General features: G+C 30.9%; 1 protein-coding gene across 2 annotated transcripts; it reads left to right on the plus strand.

Annotated features, from left to right (window-relative positions):
- Positions 1-265: 265 nt before the first annotated feature.
- Positions 266-6,295, plus strand: LOC139507899 (low-density lipoprotein receptor-like). 2 transcript variants are annotated; one of them, XM_071295877.1, is made up of 5 exons: positions 266-403; positions 1,381-1,449; positions 2,855-2,965; positions 3,847-3,996; positions 5,630-6,295. In XM_071295877.1, the coding sequence occupies exons 2-5, from the start codon at positions 1,404-1,406 to the stop codon at positions 5,812-5,814; spliced, it is 492 nt and encodes a 163-aa protein (XP_071151978.1). In that variant the 5' UTR covers positions 266-403; positions 1,381-1,403; the 3' UTR covers positions 5,815-6,295. The 2 variants fall into 2 exon arrangements, with proteins under 2 accessions (XP_071151978.1, XP_071151979.1); XM_071295878.1 differs by having other exon boundaries at positions 382-407.
- Positions 6,296-19,223: the final 12,928 nt, after the last annotated feature.

Consider the following 19,223-nt stretch of genomic DNA (forward strand, 5'->3'; position numbering starts at 1 on the left):
TGCATAAATATAGAGTTAAATTTTAGCGTCCATTAACTTTAGTTGAACTGTGTGTAATCTAGTACATGTTTCTGAAAACAGATTTGTTGATCCTGTATTGCTGATAATGAGTCAATTTACTTTCGTATATCAAATGTAGTCTGAAAACAGACACCATAAAATGTATAAATAGTACAAGGTTTCACAAAAATAAGTTAACTTTAAATGTGTGCATTCTAGTACATGTTATTGAAAACAAATTTATTCTAAAAATAAAGACGAATGGACATTAAACAGCTTGGTTATTATTTGATTTCCTGTTTCGGAAAAATGTGTCCAATCTCATTAGACCATGACTTTGGTACATAAGATGATGTTGCATACTTGTTAAGCAATAGTCTGGTTTATTCAGTTGACAAGAAATGTAGGTATTTGATTAAGATTATTTTGATTGTTTAACAAACCATTTTATTGTAAATGTTGTAATTTGTATTTCCTTAATTTTTTTCGCAGTTTAAACCTTTCTGAACATATTTAAGCCCATTATATAAAAAACACTTTTATTCAACGTGTTGCTGCCGGTTATATCAGAAGAGGCTTGGACAAATTGATTAATCCGATGAGCCACTGGTATCAATGGGAGAATCTATATTTAGTTGTATTAATCTCTTTCTACAAGTGTTTTTAATTTGATACGTTTAAATATTATGTATGTATACATCATATGGTATATTCAGTTTTGACTGAACGTTAAAGAGTCCCATCAACAGTCACTCTTGGTAGAGTGTTAGGATATACTTAACTTTTGAATGCTGTTGAATGGTCAACCATATCTGTAATTGACTTTTGATACTGTAGGAGGTTTGGTCTTCCTGAAATTTTTGTTCAATGAGGGTTGGCAAAGTATAAATCTGTGCGTGATAACTTTGGTGTTGCTGAACAATATCTTTTAGGAATTTTGGTCAGAAATGCTCTACAACATCGTACTTTATTTGGCCTTTTGTCATTTTTGGATTCGAGCGTAACTGATAAGTCTTTTGTAGACGAAACGCGCGTCTGGCGTAAATACAAAATGTAATCCTGGTATCTGTTATGAGTTGTTTTTTTTCGTCCATAAAACATGATTATACTGGACAATACAGAGCAGTATTTCGTATTACTAGTATTACTTAATAATGCAAATAATTACCTGGTAGAAATATAGTTTTACTAAAGGTTTTCTTTAGAATTTTCCACTGAGTTTAATCCATTTGAGTACATTTGTAAAACGTCAAAAATAATAACTCCGCAGTCTCAAGTTATACCTTTTATGAATGTCCGAAGATATCATATTAAACAATTTACAAATTGGACTTTAATTACGGTTATTCCTCATTTTGATATTATCCGTTCTCATTTTAGTGTCCTGTATCGCATAAACAAGAATGAAGATAGTACTGGTATTTGGACTGTTTTTGGGAACAGCTTTGTGTATGTATATTAAATTAGAAGGCATCATTAACAATTTGTGGTAACAAACTTGTCTTTTACTAAACATACAAACCAAAATATAAACAATTAAAACCCAACCTTCAATATAAGCACTGTTTGACTACGAAATGCTATCTGAATTAGAGTCGCATATTGAAGTACTAAAATATTGTTAGGCTTAAAGTATATAAGATTGGAGATTAAGAGCAAACAAATCTTATAACAAAGCCATGTTACTATTGTTTGTCTAGTTTTTTTTTTTTTTTTTTTTTTTTTTTTTTTAGCCATGGGGTTGTCGGTATATTTTCCTTTTATGAGTTTGACTGTCCCTCCGGTATCTTTCGGCCTTCTTTTACTACACAGCTACTTTTGCATAGGTACTATTTCTGTACCAAAAATCTGTAGTACTGGAAATTTACTTTTAATATTCAGTACTATTTTGTTACTTTAAAATTATTGTAATATTTAGGTACTTGTATTTTCCAGTACTTGATTTGTACTTGAAATTTTAGTACTAAAGTGTGTGGTTGCACAGTTACTTTTTCAGCATTTTGAAAATTTGTCAATTATAAATCTCATATAGTTATGATGTTGAAACATGGAATACTGTGATCATTGTTGGTATTATTTATGTACCAATATTTTAAGTACAAATCAAGTACTGGAAAATACAAGTACCTAAACATTACAATAATTCTCAAGTAAAGAAAAAGTACTAAATATTAAAAGTAAATTTCAAGTACTACAGATGTTAATTACAGAAATAGTACCTATGCAAAAGTAGCTGTGTAGATCGAGGTGAATCGGCTGAACTTATAATTCAATACGTTACTTTTGTGTGTTTCATTTGAATCGCATTAGTATCAATATTAAATTTTGAACTGTTAACCAAGTAAATCTTTTCATGAGTTTTGACGGGTTCGTACTTATTTTTAATAACCTGCCTATTTTTTATAGATTGTTGTATTTTCGTAATTTTCATTTAAGCCATGTGTGTGTTTTCATTTGAATTTACAGTTTATATTATAATATTCAAAACAAATGAACAATGTTGTAAAATATAGTCAGGACTTCTTTTATTGAATCCATTAAGGCAACAGAAGTATACCGCTGTTCGAATTTCATAAATCGATTGAGAGGGGGAAAACAAATCTGGGTTAACAAACTAACACTGATGGAAACACATCAAATATAAGAGGAGAACTACGACACAACAGAAACACAACACTTAAATTTAACACACACACACAAACGAACTATAATATAACAATGGCCATTTTCCTCACTTGGTACAGGACATTTTTTTTTTAAATGTTAGGGTTAATAATGTTTTATCTTTATCCAGCCTTTTTGAGAGAACATGGTGTAAAAAACCATCAATCAATCGATGTTGTTTGTTTTTCAGGCTGTTCTGACGATCAGTATGAATGTCAAGACGGTCAATGTATTGAGTTGAGTCAGACGTGTGATTCTCATGTGGATTGTAGTAGAGGAGAAGACGACATGGGATGTTCTGGTAATTCGCCGTTTCAATATATATAATGTATTTTGGTAAATATTTTCAAAAATGTACACCAAAACGTCGTGATTGGTTGAAAACGTTCGAAACCATTGAAATTCAACCAATGACGCTACATTATTTTCATTTGGTGTTCGAAGAATTATATTACCAATAGTCCTTTAGATTCTGAAACGGCCAATAACAAAGCCACTTTTTCTATTTAAAAAAAAATCTCTTGGTTATAATAGTAGATGGAATGCTGTTTGACGTAAGGTTTTTCTACATCAAGATATAAATATTAGATCAATATCAAGGTAATATTCAACTCGGAAGTTCAACAATTATCGAACTAAAACCTACTATAAAACATGTACAATTGATAGTAAAGTCATTTGCGCATGTCATTTATTCTAGATTAACTTCAACCTTAAATTATTAAGTTTGCCTGTTAGTTTAACGGGATGCATAAACCATAACGTTGCAATAGTTCAAAGTGATGAAAAGCCCACTTTATACATTACGTTCGTCATCCGTAACTTTAAATTCCCTCAATTAAGGCCGTAATATCTTATTTTATAGAATTTTTTGTTTTTTTTGGTAAATTACACTGTACTGTCTAATGGGATTTCTTATATATCGTTATCAGTACAAAACACCATAGGTTAGAAATCATTGACACTTAAAGGAATATATTAAATCATATATGACAACTTCTACTCTCCAAGTCATTAATCAACTCAGTGACGAAATTGTTTCTCTGCAACATATTGTGAACCAAACTTTGGATGAAAAAAAAATATATATATAACACAAATGTAGCCTGTATTGTTATGAAATCTAAAAGTGTATTGAATTTTTCAAATGTTTTAACGGGTATTTTTTTATGATTAATACAGGCTGTGAAAGTTATAAGTTTAAATGCGGTAATCAAGATAAATGTATTACATGGTCTTGGGTATGTGATGGTATGGATGACTGTAATGATGGCTCGGACGAACGTGGGTGCACTAATATCTGTTGGAATATCGACATCTATCAGTTTAATGGTAAGTAAAAGATTTATCCTGATGTTAAAGGATATTGAACTTGGATGTTTGCTACTCTGTTTCAAAATGACAAGCTTTTAATAAGAATGATATAAATGCAATGTATAGGAATAGAGAAACTAAAAATGCAGAGTAAAATGAAGGGTCTGTGTGTTTGTTTTCGAGATATGAGCAATTGTAATATTTGCTAGAACAAAATGTAGAAGTGATTCTCTCTAAATTGTTTGTACATTTAAAATATGTACCTTAAGTTTTTCTTTCAAAAATTATAAATAAGGCTTTTTAAACTACAAGTAATGCAATTATGTTAGAAAAGAAGGAGTTAGTGGACAAAATTTAATGGCTATGCATGAATAAAACTAGAGAATTCCGAATATCTGGCAAAAACTCAAGACAAGCGAACATCATTAAAGCTGTCTGCAATTCAATATTAGATACATTACACAATTGATTTACTCATAAAACGGCATACAAATAGTTTAATTTATATTTAATAGCCTTGAAACAAATTACCTTAAATTTCAGAAAAATAAACTTTTAATTTAGTAACGATTTCACTGAGGGTGAATAAGATAGTTAATGATCTTTTTTTTGTACTTAGCGTATTAAACTTTATAGTTGGCAATTGAATGCACTTTACTAAATTTCCTGACAGGAAAATGCATGTAACTTTAAATTGCCAGTAGTTGTCATCAAACATAGAGGAAAATATAACAAAAAACGTAAACAGTAAAATGTAAAACAATTATATCCACAGAAAAGAAATCTGTGACTTAATTTGGTACCTAACACTACAGAGAGATAACACTGTAAAGTCAGCAAAACATTTTAATTACATTGTGTTGTAAAGGGAATATTAAGCTTCTCAGTGATCAAAAATGGTGTTTGTCAAACTGCTATATAACCAGTATAATTTTTCTGATAAAATGGTTGGTTCAAAATTTTTGAAATTTTTATATTTTTGTTAAAGGTTCAAAGTAAATACTGTGTCAAAATTTTATGAAAATTAAACGAGCCAAACTAATTTTAGTGAAAGTGTTGGGTACCACCTTAACAGAGTGAACAAAGACGAGAGAATCTACATTCGATAACATGGACATGCGAACAACAGTCAATACATGATTTCGTATACAAATTAAATAATCAAAATCAATTTGTTCTAGCTAAGAGAATATATTTACAAAGTAAATTTTGTTATTGACCGTTTCTTTTCAAAAAAAAATGTGTTTCTAACAGAACAATATATTAATGAAAAAGTGGCACAGCGATATGTCCTTCAACCAAATAAATTGAATAAACCGCATGTTATAGAATTCGTCCTCACAATGTATGCACCTAATTATTATTATACCGATGTTAAAAAAACTTCCTATTGTCTTTGTATCCTAGAAAAAGTTACAAATTGATATTTGCGATAACTTTCTTTTACAATCTTTGGTTTATTTAATGATAGAAAATAAACTGTTTTATCATTGTATTACCGTTCTAATTGACACATTATTGCTGTATTATTGCAACTAGTTTTACCTTTCGTTTTGACCTGTAAACTTAAAAAGGGTTCATCATCCCTGTCCCGCTTCCTATCTGATACCATCATAAAAAAACATAATATTGTATGTGTATTTACATACAGCTGCAAGCAGAAGACGCAGTAATACAAGACCTCTAACTGACAAACCAGTATCCAAGGTCCTCGAGAAAGAAAGGAAAGTTAACGCTACCCGAACAAATATGCGCAGAGAGAAAGACGAAGCAGAGAAAATAGATTATAAGCTTGAATTGCTCAGGTTGCTGAGGAGGAGAAAAGACGAAAAATAAAAATTGAAACGTTCGGAAGAGTATGCTTGAAAACAATTTGAATCGTCCATGGACAATGATATTGACAGCTTGTAAACATCCCTTTTTCATTTTCCTTTTTTGTTTGATCGTCTTACATTGATGTTCTTTTAACACTGGATGTCATTTGAAACAATATTTTAAGCTATATTGTAAACCAATCGCTACTTTCCCGAAACCAAAAAAAAAAACGATAATATTAAGCGTCTCAAAAACTCGAGGTATATAAAACTTTGATAATTTTAATCAACCTACATTAAGTAAATTTGAAAAATCGCGAAATTAAATTGCCACAGAGTAGGTTTGGAAGGGCTAGGCATAAATCAAAAGATACGACAAATAAAGCTGGCTTGCAGTAATTCATTGTATACCATCATCCAAAGTTTTTGACAATAATTGGTGACAAAGTATGTTTTACACTTTTAATCAATATGAATATATGACAGCTATATACATGCTATTTGTTCTTTAAATAACGACCATTTTTTGTTTCAATGGCGATAAGACTATTATGTTAGACCCTAGATAGCGCATGTTATATTATCATATATATTTATATTTATATATTCTCATGATTCTGATGTTATTTGAATTGACCTTAACATTGTTCATTCTAACTGCTTTTTTTCCGAATAAAATACTTCTTTCAAATGCAATAATTTGTGTTGTCCTTTATCTATGATTGATTATGACGTCAAAGTTTGGAGCTTAACATCGATCGGCTGCTATAACATGAATATCAAAAGTCATCAAAGGTACCTGGAGTCAATTTCACAAAAAAACTTACGACTAAGATTGATCGTAAATATACTGAATTGTTCATGATTTCGACCAGTCTAAGTCGTAAGTTTTTTTGTGAAATCGATTCCAGGCTTATAATTTGATACGCCAGACGCGCGTTTCGTCTACATACAACTCATCAGAGACAGTCAGATCAAATTCGTTATAAAGTCAAACAAGTATAAAGTTTGAAGACCATTGAGGATACAAGATTCCAAAAATGTGCCAAATACGGCTAAGGTTATCTTTGCCTGGAATAAGAAAGTCCTTAGTATTTTTATAAACAGAAAATTCACAAAAATGATCATTTAATTGATATTCATGTCAACACCGAAGTGTTGACTACTGGGATGGTTATACCGTCAGGGGAAAACGTCCAAAAGCAGTGGTAATGACCCAGTGGTGTATATAGTTACCAAAGGTACCAGGCTTATATGTGAATACGCCAGAAGCAAGGCAGATTACATAATATTATGAGGAATATTACACTAAACGGTAATCGCTCACTGTAACAGTTCAGAAGGAAAAAAAGAAAGAAAGATATCGACACTTTATCATTCTTTATCGCACATGTGATTTAATTTTCATTCGTATATATTGTGTGCTTAGCTATGAATCAGTTAAGGGTATAATGGCAATTTTATTAGCCTCTTTTCCCTTGACCATGGAACAAACCAAAGATCTCCCGTAATTTGGATAATAACGTGATAAACCAACTCAATTATATTTTTTTTATTTTTTTTATTTTTAGTGTTTCAACGCCACTTTACGTACCGCATTTAGGCTAATTCGTGGCAGGCAGTTTTTATTGGCGGAGTGCCTGGAGAAAATAACCGACCTTCGATAGCACCCGCACGAGCAGGGTTCGAACCCATAACCTCAATGTTGACTGGCTAGTGATTACAGTAGTTACTACTTAGACCACTCGGACAACGAGGCCCCCAACTCAATTCTAGTCTAGTGAATCTTACAATAAACATAAACAATAAGTCTTGAAATTTTATACATTGAGAATCTTCAGATTTATTATAAAGATCTTGAAATTCAAATTTGGCATCGAGAATACCTGATACCTGAATACCTGATACGTCCATACCACAAGAAGTTGGTACTATTATTACTATTTATAGATCGATAACCCTGTTTTTAGACGTATTAGATAAATCAGGTGGATTATTTGGTAATACATACATGCATATTCGTATATCCAGATCGGTGCGTGCTGGTATATTTAAAACAATTGAAAAAAAAAACAATTACAAACTTGAAGAGCAATTAACACAATGACGCAACTTAGAAAACGCAATGTGCTTTCTATCAATTCTATAAGCTGTTTAAAGCTGTGTATCTTTCTAATAAATAAAGACCTTTCCAAATTAAATTTACAGTGTGTTAATAATGTAACAACTGTATCTGGTTAGAGGGTTTGATCTCTCGCAAACATGTGTAACCCGACCACATTCTGAATGTCAACGTTTGTATTCGTAAGCCTGTATATAAACAAATATCCCATGGCATTATGACTTTATCCTATAGGATTTCATAAAATCCTGTGGGATGTTTAAATATCCTACAGGAGAAAAAAATATCCTGCAGGATTTTGTCACTGTTTTTACTCCAGTTGCCGAACCAGGCGTGTCACAAATAAATAATTTAGTATTGTGTAACCTATCCCCAGAGGTAATTTTTGCCAAATTGGATGATTGTACGATTAAAAAAAGTGTGGTTCCAATTTGCACTTATGAGAAGTGCAAATTAATCCAAGAACATGTTAGTGGATTCTTCGGTACCTGTCAACATGATTATGTTATGTCGTTTTTTGTTGTACACAAATAAGGCATTGAATTTCTCTTTTGAATTGCTTTACATTTGGTTATTACGGGGCACTGTTGATAGCTATACGATAAAAGTTTCAATTAAAAACCAATTGTTCAAAGAACAATTGAAGGTCTTTCCACAAGTAAAGATCTATTTTATTATCAAAATATTAAAAATCAATCAAAAATGTCAGTTCCTATGACTTTATAATGTATAAATATGAATTTAAAGCAAAGGTCAAAATCTAGAACGTTCTATTAACCTTTGACCTTGACCTCAATTTCAAGGTCACCAACCAAGGACCTCAAATAAAAAGACCCTAGGTCTGTAAAATGTATGGTTAATGAGTTATATCACTTTAGGCATGATTTTAAATATAAGATGGGCGAAAACTCTCATTTATTGTTTAGGCACCCTTCCAACCAAAATTTATAAGTTACAACATGTCGCAACTATTAATTTAGTAAAAATAATTTGTCGCTATCTTTTAAGGTTTTTGAAAATAAGGAAAAATTAGCCAAAATCAAAATTTAAAATATGACTTTGACCTTTGACCTTGACCTCATTTTCATTTTTTTGGACCAAGGACCTCAAATCTAAAGACCCTTGGTCTCTATCACTTATGGTTTACCATTTAGAAATGCATATCACTTAATTCAAATAAAAATGGGGAATAACTCTCATATGGAGTCTCCGTAAAGCTTCGGTCTAATGAGTATCCTAATCCTTAAGATGTAATGAGCAATTTGGTAAAATAAATTTGTCGTAATCTTTTACGGTTGCGAAGGAGTAGTGGCCACAAGAAAAACAGTGTTTGGGGAGATAACTCTTACAAGGTTAAGTATTTTGTTACGCAGTTGTCATTTTTTAAAGCGTATAAACTATACGATATCATATTCCAAATATCTAAGCGACATCTTTTGAAACAACAAAACTACGCAAGAAAAAAATTTAGGCGGAAGAAGAAAAATAATAATAATCAGAACAAATTCAATAGGTCTTTCCACGGAAAAGTGGAAAGACCTAATAATTAGTGAAAACCATACGGTTAGATATATTTATTCACATCAACGTAATCTAAATTTAATTGCTTTCTTATTGGATATCATATCTGCGTATTTTCCAACGGATAGGATCAAACTATGTGTCTCTGTAATTGCTAAAGAAATGATTCTTTAGAACAAAAATAAGTACATGTATATGCTTATATATATAAGTAAATCTTTTCAGTCACGTTTACATTTTGTTAATGTCATGCGACTTTACAAGGTGAAGCGGAAAATATTACACAGTGTATTCGTTTAATTATTCTGTTCTGCTGATGAACACATTTAATCTATACAATATTGTCAATAAGGTGTTAAGTAATTTTTTTTCTATTAAACAAAAGACAATTGTTTTTGCCATGCTTTATATAAATTGTATCATTATAAATGGTGTTATGTCTCAAATTTTGATTCGGATCAATTAACATCCGTTACTTCGAAATATCTATACAAGCAAGAAGGATTAAAGTCAATTAGGCCAAACAAAAAAGTATGTGTGTTTACTGTCACATGCTGCATAAAAAACAGGGTAGGTAGGTAGAGAATTTTTTTTTTTTACACTGAGTCTATGGGAGCAACATTGTGACTCTAACAGTGCTTAATCAAAAATGGCAAAAAAATCTTTAGTGTAGGTAGGAGTACAGTTAACACACATACTTTATTTTGGGCCTTATGATGAAATAAACTTTGATTAAATTTCCGATAAAGAGTTTATTTTTACGTAAATGATTTTGTCATCGTGAAAAATTTGTTTGCACTGCTATTATCTTCAAATAAAGTCATTCACGTCCGTGAGCATTATCCTTTTAAACAGATGATCTAAGTGATAAAAATATACAATCGAGACAGGTTTAGTCTCTACTTTGAACTGATAACTGATAATGTATATTTATTATTGTTTTGACAAAACAGTCTCTTAAAGGTGTATTTTACGTGGATATTATTTCTAATTCACACATGTTTAACTTCTTACAGGTTAATAATTCTTACTCTCAATTTTGTGCTAATTTTACATTTCTTGATCGGTGTGAGAAAAATATTTTTCCTCGCTAGTGCAAAAGATTGGTCGAAATTAAATTGTAAGGATAAATTTTTAGTGTGACGTCATGAAAAAACGACCATGTCTGATGATGTCACAAGTACACCACTTTCTTCAAATCGTTTAAAGGGAAGGATGAAAATCATTAGAGAAACAGATTTCACGGCTATAACTTTTGTTTTATGAAATTTTTTCACTCTCAACCGTTCAATTTTTATTCGTTAAAAAAAAGTCGGCAAGCCTCTCGCTTTTAATTTTAACATTTAACTGTCTCGAGTGGAGAGATGTTGTACATGTAACACACTTGGTGGTGGAAACATTTTTCTTTTAAACATGTTGAATATACACCCTCTAACTTATAAACTGCTTTATCTTCATCAATAATAATTTAAAAGAAAGAATGCGTCTTGCATATACAGTTATTGACATCAACTTGGTTTTCAATTATTGAAATGATCAAATAATGAAAATACAAACCTTCGAAAAGATTTATCGTATGTCACCTGATCTGTGAAAGATAGAGTTAAAATGTATTTACTAAACTGTATGTGATTCAAATGTAGATATATCAGTGTATATAAAGTGCGAATCCAGCTAGTTCATTTTCACTGTCATATGCGGGTATGTCTATTGTAGAATAAAGGATCATGGGAAACTGTATTTGTTTACGTTTTGAAAATACCAAATTAATTTATTTGAAGGAAAATTTTTACATATTTTCATTTTGATATGTCTTTATTATGTACAAACATAGCATTAAAGTTCAAATAAGTGTTATAAAAGCAACATAATATAGCATATCGATTTTTGAAAGAGATCCATTTTAACTATAGATGCGATGAATTATCACTGTTAGTGCAGTCATTTTTGATGTGGAATTTTCGAAGATGCGAGGAATTTTTATTGTAGAATTATGTGATAAATGCACTTGAAACAAATGAAAAAACTTAGTTGATGACTTTAGAATTTATGATAAATGTATTTTCAAATTGAAATACAAACTCCTCATTCATTCTTTATCAAATATATAGCTTTTCAAACTTGTAACAAAAACGCTTCTCAAAATGTCATATTGTATTCTTCAAATTACGTTTTTCTTGATTAAAAAAAAAAATTAAAAGATATTTCTGTATTTTTTTTAAGTCAAAGATTGATATTGCGGAGTTTAAGTGCAGTCTGTGTAAAATAGAGACGAGCTCATTTGAGGACGTTATCTTCCACGCAATAAATACACTTGCGAACAGAGAAATATACGTCTTGAAACGCAATGGTGACAGAAAAGCTTATAAAAGATTAATTTTCCCCAGTTGTACCCTCAACTGCTTCAATTTCCATATTCTGAAAAAGACAGTTTTGGTTGAACAAATGTTCTTGACTCGATTGTTGGTTGCATGATTTTAACTGTATAAGGTGAAACGGTATGTGACATAAATTATCCACAGTCATTAAAACATGAAATGTAAGGTGTGGGCGAACTTTTTTGTTTGCATTGGTACGTGATGTAGAGCACCCTTGATACAAATTTTTTTTATCCGTAATGAACAGCTCGATACCAGAGGAGGATTTAGGGGGACAGTGGGTTGTCCCCTTTTTTGGAAAACATTTGGTTACCTTTATATGGAATCACTGGAGCGGGCCCCCTCTTAGGTAGTCATTGGACCCCTACTTATAAAATTTCTAGATCCGCGAGTGGATACTACCACAGAGGTCAAACAATGCACATTTGGGTAATTGTACAGAACATGCATGCTACAATTCATGTTTGATTATCTTAGACCCTTTGGACCTCTATGTGGGCTATTTCGGTAACTTGGTAAAAATCCCCAAACTGGATACAAGGTTAGATTCAGCATGTCAAAGAACCCCAAATATCCATAAGGTCTTTTGTTTATAAGAATGCATGCATGGGATACATTTGTTATTGAAGGCATGACTGTAACAATAGGATGAAGATAAAAAAAATATCTTATTCTGGGGTCTCATTGGGGGGGGGGTCTGATCCCTGATCCCGCGTACTGCTTTATCAGATTCCCGTATCCCGCTTATACTATGCAGTTCTCATTTTTTTAAATTTTCCGTGTCCCGCTATACTTTATTTCTCGTTTTCACGACACAATCATTTGACTATCACGTGTCACGCTTACAAAAAAATCGGCAATTCCGCGTCAGGCTTATACCCCAACGCGACCCACTATTCTACTCTTTTCTGACTCATATTAAGCCCATTATAAATATATTAAAAAAGTGTGTTTTTTATCCTTTTTTATCCCGTCTCGTTTCGGGTTGAGCCACAGATAGATAAGATGTCATATGTGACAATGAGACAACTCTCAAAACAAGTCATAATTTATAAAAGTATAATACCTTTATACGTCAAAATACGGTCTTCAACATGGAGTCTTGGCTCACACCGAACAGCAAGTTATAAAGGGCCCCAGTGTAAAACCTTTTAAACGGGAAAACCAACGATTCAATCCTTATCAAGATGTACGTAATTAGTGGTGAAGTGTCATGGAGATGGATAAAAAAAACAAGGATATGGAAATGGATAAAAAAAAACAAGGATAAAGATCCCTATACGATTCATAAGAAATTTTAAAAATGGAATACATTTGAAATAAATGTTATTTCTATTGAATTTATTTAGAGTGTTTTAAAACCAAACTTTCCTCCGTAAGTTAAATTTTATCAAATCCGTCTCTTACTTTATCTATTGTTTGAGCAAGTCGGCTAAATTAAGGCTTTACAGCTAATTTCCTAATGCATGTAAAGCAAAACTTTGGTTGACTTGATTGCTTAGTTTGTATAATTGTTTATACAAACTTTGTAAATAAGATTGACATCTTTAAACAATATGTATCGGCATAGTTTAACCTGTATTTATATAATTATCATATTTGAATTAAATTGGGTGTTATCATAATGATTGTACAAAAAAAAAACAAAAAAAACAAAGCAAGCACGCTAACTAAAGTCTTGCTTTACATGCTTAAAAAAATTCGCCGTAATAGATAAAAAAAATAAATATATCATACAGTGAAAATGCGCCGCATATACAATACTAATGAATCGCTCTACAGTGAAAATGAAAGAATACTATCATTATTCGACAGTAAACATGACTCGCATAAAGAAAGCATCATGGTGGAATTCAGTTCAATATGAAAAAACTGAATGACAAAATCTATTGTACGTTATACAACTTTAATAATTGTGTTGAAATGAATATTTTTTCTGCAACAACATCTTACCTGTTAGTTATAAAACACCTGCACGATCTGTTCATGAAATGTCCTAAATATTCACCTATTTTGGAATATATTTCACAGCTATTTGGATTTAGGCGCGAAAAAAACCCGTTCGCATCTCTTACTTTGTTTTATTAGTATTATGTGTTTCTTAACATATACTTTTTAACTCATTTTCTTCATTTTCTTCAAAAATAAAAAAAAAAGTCGTCTGTTTATTTATCATTCTACATCAAAAATTTCTGGCATATACAGTGAAAATGATATTTTAGGATCCGCACTTTACATACACTGATATATTATATTTTTTAACAACCAAATGAAAAACTATTTGTCATATTCAAAATATAATCAATCAGTATTTCTACACTTGTAAATGTAACAACGAAGATGGTATATGATTGCCAATGAGATAAATCTCCACAAAAGTCCAAAATGACACAGACATTAACAACTATAGGTCACCGTGTGGCCTTCAACAATGAGCAAAGTCTGTTTGTGGGTTTTTTTTTCTGTTTGCGCCATGGCGTTGTCAGTTTATTTTCGACTTACGAGTTTAAATGTTTCTTTGGTATATTTTACCTCTCTTTTAAGAAGTAGCAATTACTTTTGATGTATGCTTTGTTAGAATTAGACAAATATAATGTATGTTCTCTCATTAAAAATGTTTAACAAAACATGTACCAATCTATATAAAATCAAAGGTCATGCATGCACAAAGTTCTAGCCTCTGTAATTTAATTAATTACAAATATATTAACAGCTCATGATAAATAGTATCAGGCCTGTATTTCGTTAAAAGTGATACATAATATTCATTTTAACTGGTTAAACCTTGCAACATACGGATATTTGATATAAAAGACAATGAACCAGTATCGCATCCACAAGTGTCTTTTTTTTTTTTTAATAACATTTGTTATTTTGTGTTTTGGAAGGATAGAAATATACGGCTGAGATCTGATGTTGAACATTAATTCATCGAGCATGTTAAAGGGAAATTCCGCGATTTTTTACTTATCATCTAATTATGTTCATCTTAACATAAAAACACATTTGCAAAGTTTTAAATTTATATTCCTTCTAATAACGGAGAAAATCAAATATTTGTAACTTTTTTGGTTGAATTCTCGAGTGGGTCGTGACGTTTTAGCCCGATTTGTTGAATTCTGGGAAAAAATAAAATCTGTTTACCTCTTATAGCTTATCGACAATATACGTAATCAAAAACGCACAGCTGACGAATGGTCGTAGTTATTAACCACAATATAAGAATGAACGAAAATGAATATGCATATACCGTTTTGTATTGATTGAATTAAACTCCTATAAAATTATCTGTAGTAAATGTTTTCGAATAAATTTCATTAATTATTGTTGAGATTTTTTTCATAAAATATTTATTAAACATTTTTACTGATATTGAACTGAAAATATTTCAGTTCTATTTACCGTTATTGTTTTGATAATCATTTTAATGCAACTAATGTGTGAGCAGAGTGTGTATATTATTTTGTAAAGGTCACTGTATATTTCCCGGCTTGAGGTCAATTCGTTTACCTTGTAGCTATTTAGCCGCAGGTGTGAGTTCAAGCGTACACAGGTATGAATGTTGTTATTTGGAAAGGATAAACAGAAAGCATTAGAAAGAGTATGCTGTATTTAATTAAAATACACTAAGATTTAATACACGATGAGAATAAAGATACAATAATTTTTTAAATTGTGTAAATTAATTGAAAATAAAATTCAGATTCGTAATTCCGAAAGTGTATAAAAAGAAAAGGAAACAATATTTGATTACTTTCTTAGCGGCAATTGGCGTAAAGATTCAAATATAAAGTAAAAAATATTAGTTTTAATCTTTAATAAAAACTAAATGCAATATTACCCAATTTGATATACCATTGCACATCTGTTTAATATCATTGACTTTACCGGAATTTCATAACTTGTATTCAAATCTGGCTGTGTTTAAATGCTAATTTTAAAGTTTTTAATTGAAAAAAAATACAACATACAACATGCATGATTTTTTTTAGTTTCTTTTTCACATTTCATTTTCACATAATTAAATTCATTGGACAATCATTTACACGAACTTTTTGTGAAAATAATACCAATTATCTAAGCTTAGGCATTATTATTTTTGAGGATTTTTGTACATCTTTTTTTAAATTCTATGATAATATTTGTGCAATGTTGAACATGATAGCCGTCATTAATCCAAATGAGTAATACAGTAGTTGTAATAAAACTTTTATTTTAGTCATGCATAACTGATATTGACGAATTTAGAATAGTTCGTCCATACATCGTTGTTCTTGAAACAATCATTATTAGTATACATGTAAGTTTCCTGACGTATAAGCGCCATTGAGGATGAGCTCCAGAGAAAGCAGACTTGTAGCGTTTCGTTTGGAAATGCAACCACTTGTACAGATAAACGACAGAATTACCATACAAGCATTTATAGTCAACACAATCAGAAAGAGTTCCCATCGTTGGACGGGGAATATGAAGGCTTCCAAGAATGAACAAGTGATATGTCTAACTCTGAACAGTTAGAAAACGGACTATCGACATCGACCGCTTGTTCTTGATATTTGAAACTGCATGCATATATATACGTATACGTTTATGATAGTGATGAGTTCTTGCGTCTGACAAAAAATAAATTCCTTCATGGTTATATCTTGCCATACGTGTATATTGGTTTGTATTAAGGTGATTACACAAAATCGTTATTTGAAAATCCTGCTTGTGAGATGTAGATTCATTTCAATACAGAAATTTCGTCTATATATTAAGTTTCACAAGTGTATAACACGGAGAAGCTCTGAAGGTACATTACTTCCATTTTGTTTGGGTGTGAACCATCGATGTTTACAGCAATATCAAAGAATAAGATGATGATGGTAGAAAGAACTATGGGCGTCATGTGGCAAATATTACATGCATATCGGACTATGAGTTGTCAATCTGTATGAAAAGATTTCCAATACAACCATATTATTGAGAAGGATTGTTTACATGTTATACTCTCGTACTAGTATTACAGGGTTCTTGTGGCGTTCACCTTTGACACACATCTTTTTAACGATGTTTTAAAAAAAAAGACAGAACCAATTTAATGTCATATTTCCTTATTTTTTAAATATAACTAAAAGTCTTTTATCTGACAAGAATACCCCTATTTAGCGGACAAGTAATTTATTCTTTTTTCTGTTATTGATAACCAAGAAAGAAAATATATTCCGAAATTAATTTGAAACTTTGATACTCAATAGTTTCCCAGCAAAATATTCACATCCCTTTGGGATACTTAGTGTTCGTCCAATGGCATATATAACAATTGTGATGACGAATTCCTTCCTTTGTTCGAGAACAATCTTATTGAAATATAAATCTGTGATTTTACTATGTCCACAACTTCAATGAACCAAAGCAAAAGTTATACATCGACCTGTATTTAAATCAAATTGGTTCCCTTCTTCTTCTTTCTTTTCTTCTTCTTATGGTATACAATAGTCTATCGACATTCGATGATAACATACTGTTGTCATACGTGGACTAGTCTATTTACAAAACTTGTACCCCAATTTATTCAAAATATATGTTTTTTTTCTTATGTTCAATGTATACATGTATATATTTTAAATTGCGCTATAGTTCCGTAACTTTCTACCCAGTCGTATAAACGAATCGTCGACAAGTGCGTACATTTTATTAAATCAATATTTCTGGTATGTTCCAATCTGTCCTTCACTATTGACAATGAGTATATATATTACATTTTCCCAAATTCACCCTAAGAAAAAATATTCAAATAGATTTTAATTTCATCAAATCTTATTTTTAGGGTATTATTTATGTTTTTATGAATAATATTCTTTACACCAGAAATATTATTTAAAAACAAGCGTATGAGTTTAGTAATGACAAGTAAGACAGAGTTGTATATTATACATCTGATATTTCAAAATGGAAAGTTATAAGTTATCGGCCGTGCACACTGATCAATACCTGCAGAAGTGAAACGATGCATGAACTTGCAAGCCCGACAGGAAATCGCTTGAATACCTGGACGTGTCACCTCACACCCCTCACAATACCTTTGGAAGTAATACCTTTAGCCATGCTGGTGATCAGATGAGGGAAGATCAGAATTTATTTGAAAAAAGTTTATTACTTTAAAGAATTATGAACAAATTAGATTTTCGAAAACAATTTTCACGGAACACTTATTTATGATTTCAACTTTGACCTTTTTCCTAATTCCAATATCAACAGTTTAAAAACAATAGACCATGGTAATTTAAAAAAATAAGAATATTTTCTGTATCAAGTTAGTTAGTCGGATAAAACAACCGTACGATTGACAAGATATCGACACGCAATAACGACTACATCGGTTACTGTAGTTTTGTTTCTTTGTGGTGTATAGACATATCGTTGTTATTAATCGGGAAAGAAGAAAAAATGGCCGAACGCAGAGAATTGATACTCTAAATTTAAAATCGATGGTGATCGCTTATCTAGCGAAATAAAACTTTAATATCTATGAATTTGAGCATCTTTATACAAAATGAACATAATATCAATTTTTGATTTTTTTGCGAAGTTTCCCTTTAACACAAAATGAGACAACTTTATTTATAAACATTTGATTGTCCTGCTATACTTTGAAATAACTTATTTATCGCTTAATGAAAGTGCTGTCGCCAGAAGAATGATTTTTTTTAATAGTCGCGCTTGTCTTTAACTTAGATCTTTCTTTAAACATGTTAGCAGGTTGGGATCCCGCTAACATGTTTAACCCCGCCACATTATTTATGTATGTGCCTGTCAGGAGCCTGTAAATCAGTGGTTGTCGTTTTTTTATGTGTTACACATTCGTTTTTCGTTCATGTTTTGTACACAAATAAGGCCGTTAGTTTTCTCGTTTGAATTGTTTTACATTGTCATTTTTGGGCCTTTTATAGCTGACTATGCGGTATGCTTTGCTCATTGTTGAATGCCGTACGGTAACCTATAGTTGTTAATTTCTGTGTCAAAGACTTGTCAGTGACGATGATTACTATTAAAGTAAAGAAGATAATGATACTGTTCAGATTATTGTTTGCAAAAATGCAGAGTTGTCTCTCTTTTAATATAAACGGTTATAAAATATAATAGTAAAAAAAGTTCAAATTTTGATAATGCCTGTACAGTTATAGTTGCAGTGAATCATTGAGTAATGTGATTTTGTTATGAGATTTTAAGTTGTTTATGTAGTATGTCTTGGTGAATACTTTTAATTACGTGTAGATTATAATAAATTGTATAACTGAGATGATGCATTATGAACTATTACCCGCTGTTTATGGTTTTTTTTTTAATTGTTGATTCAAGTAACCAATCATGCAATCTATTAGTTCGTGCTTCATCAAACCTAAAAGGATCATAGATGAAAATGTG

This window comes from Mytilus edulis, unplaced genomic scaffold (assembly GCF_963676685.1).
Source record: "Mytilus edulis unplaced genomic scaffold, xbMytEdul2.2 SCAFFOLD_756, whole genome shotgun sequence".
Lineage (NCBI taxonomy): Eukaryota > Metazoa > Mollusca > Bivalvia > Mytilida > Mytilidae > Mytilus > Mytilus edulis.

Coding starts and splice junctions, on each gene's coding strand:
- LOC139507899 (XM_071295877.1), top strand. CDS start 1,404: ATGAAGATAGTACTGGTATTTGGACTGTTTTTGGGAACAGCTTTGT. Junction 1,450..2,854: donor GTTTTTGGGAACAGCTTTGT/GTATGTATATTA, acceptor TTTGTTTTTCAG/GCTGTTCTGACGATCAGTAT. Junction 3,997..5,629: donor CGACATCTATCAGTTTAATG/GTAAGTAAAAGA, acceptor ATTTACATACAG/CTGCAAGCAGAAGACGCAGT.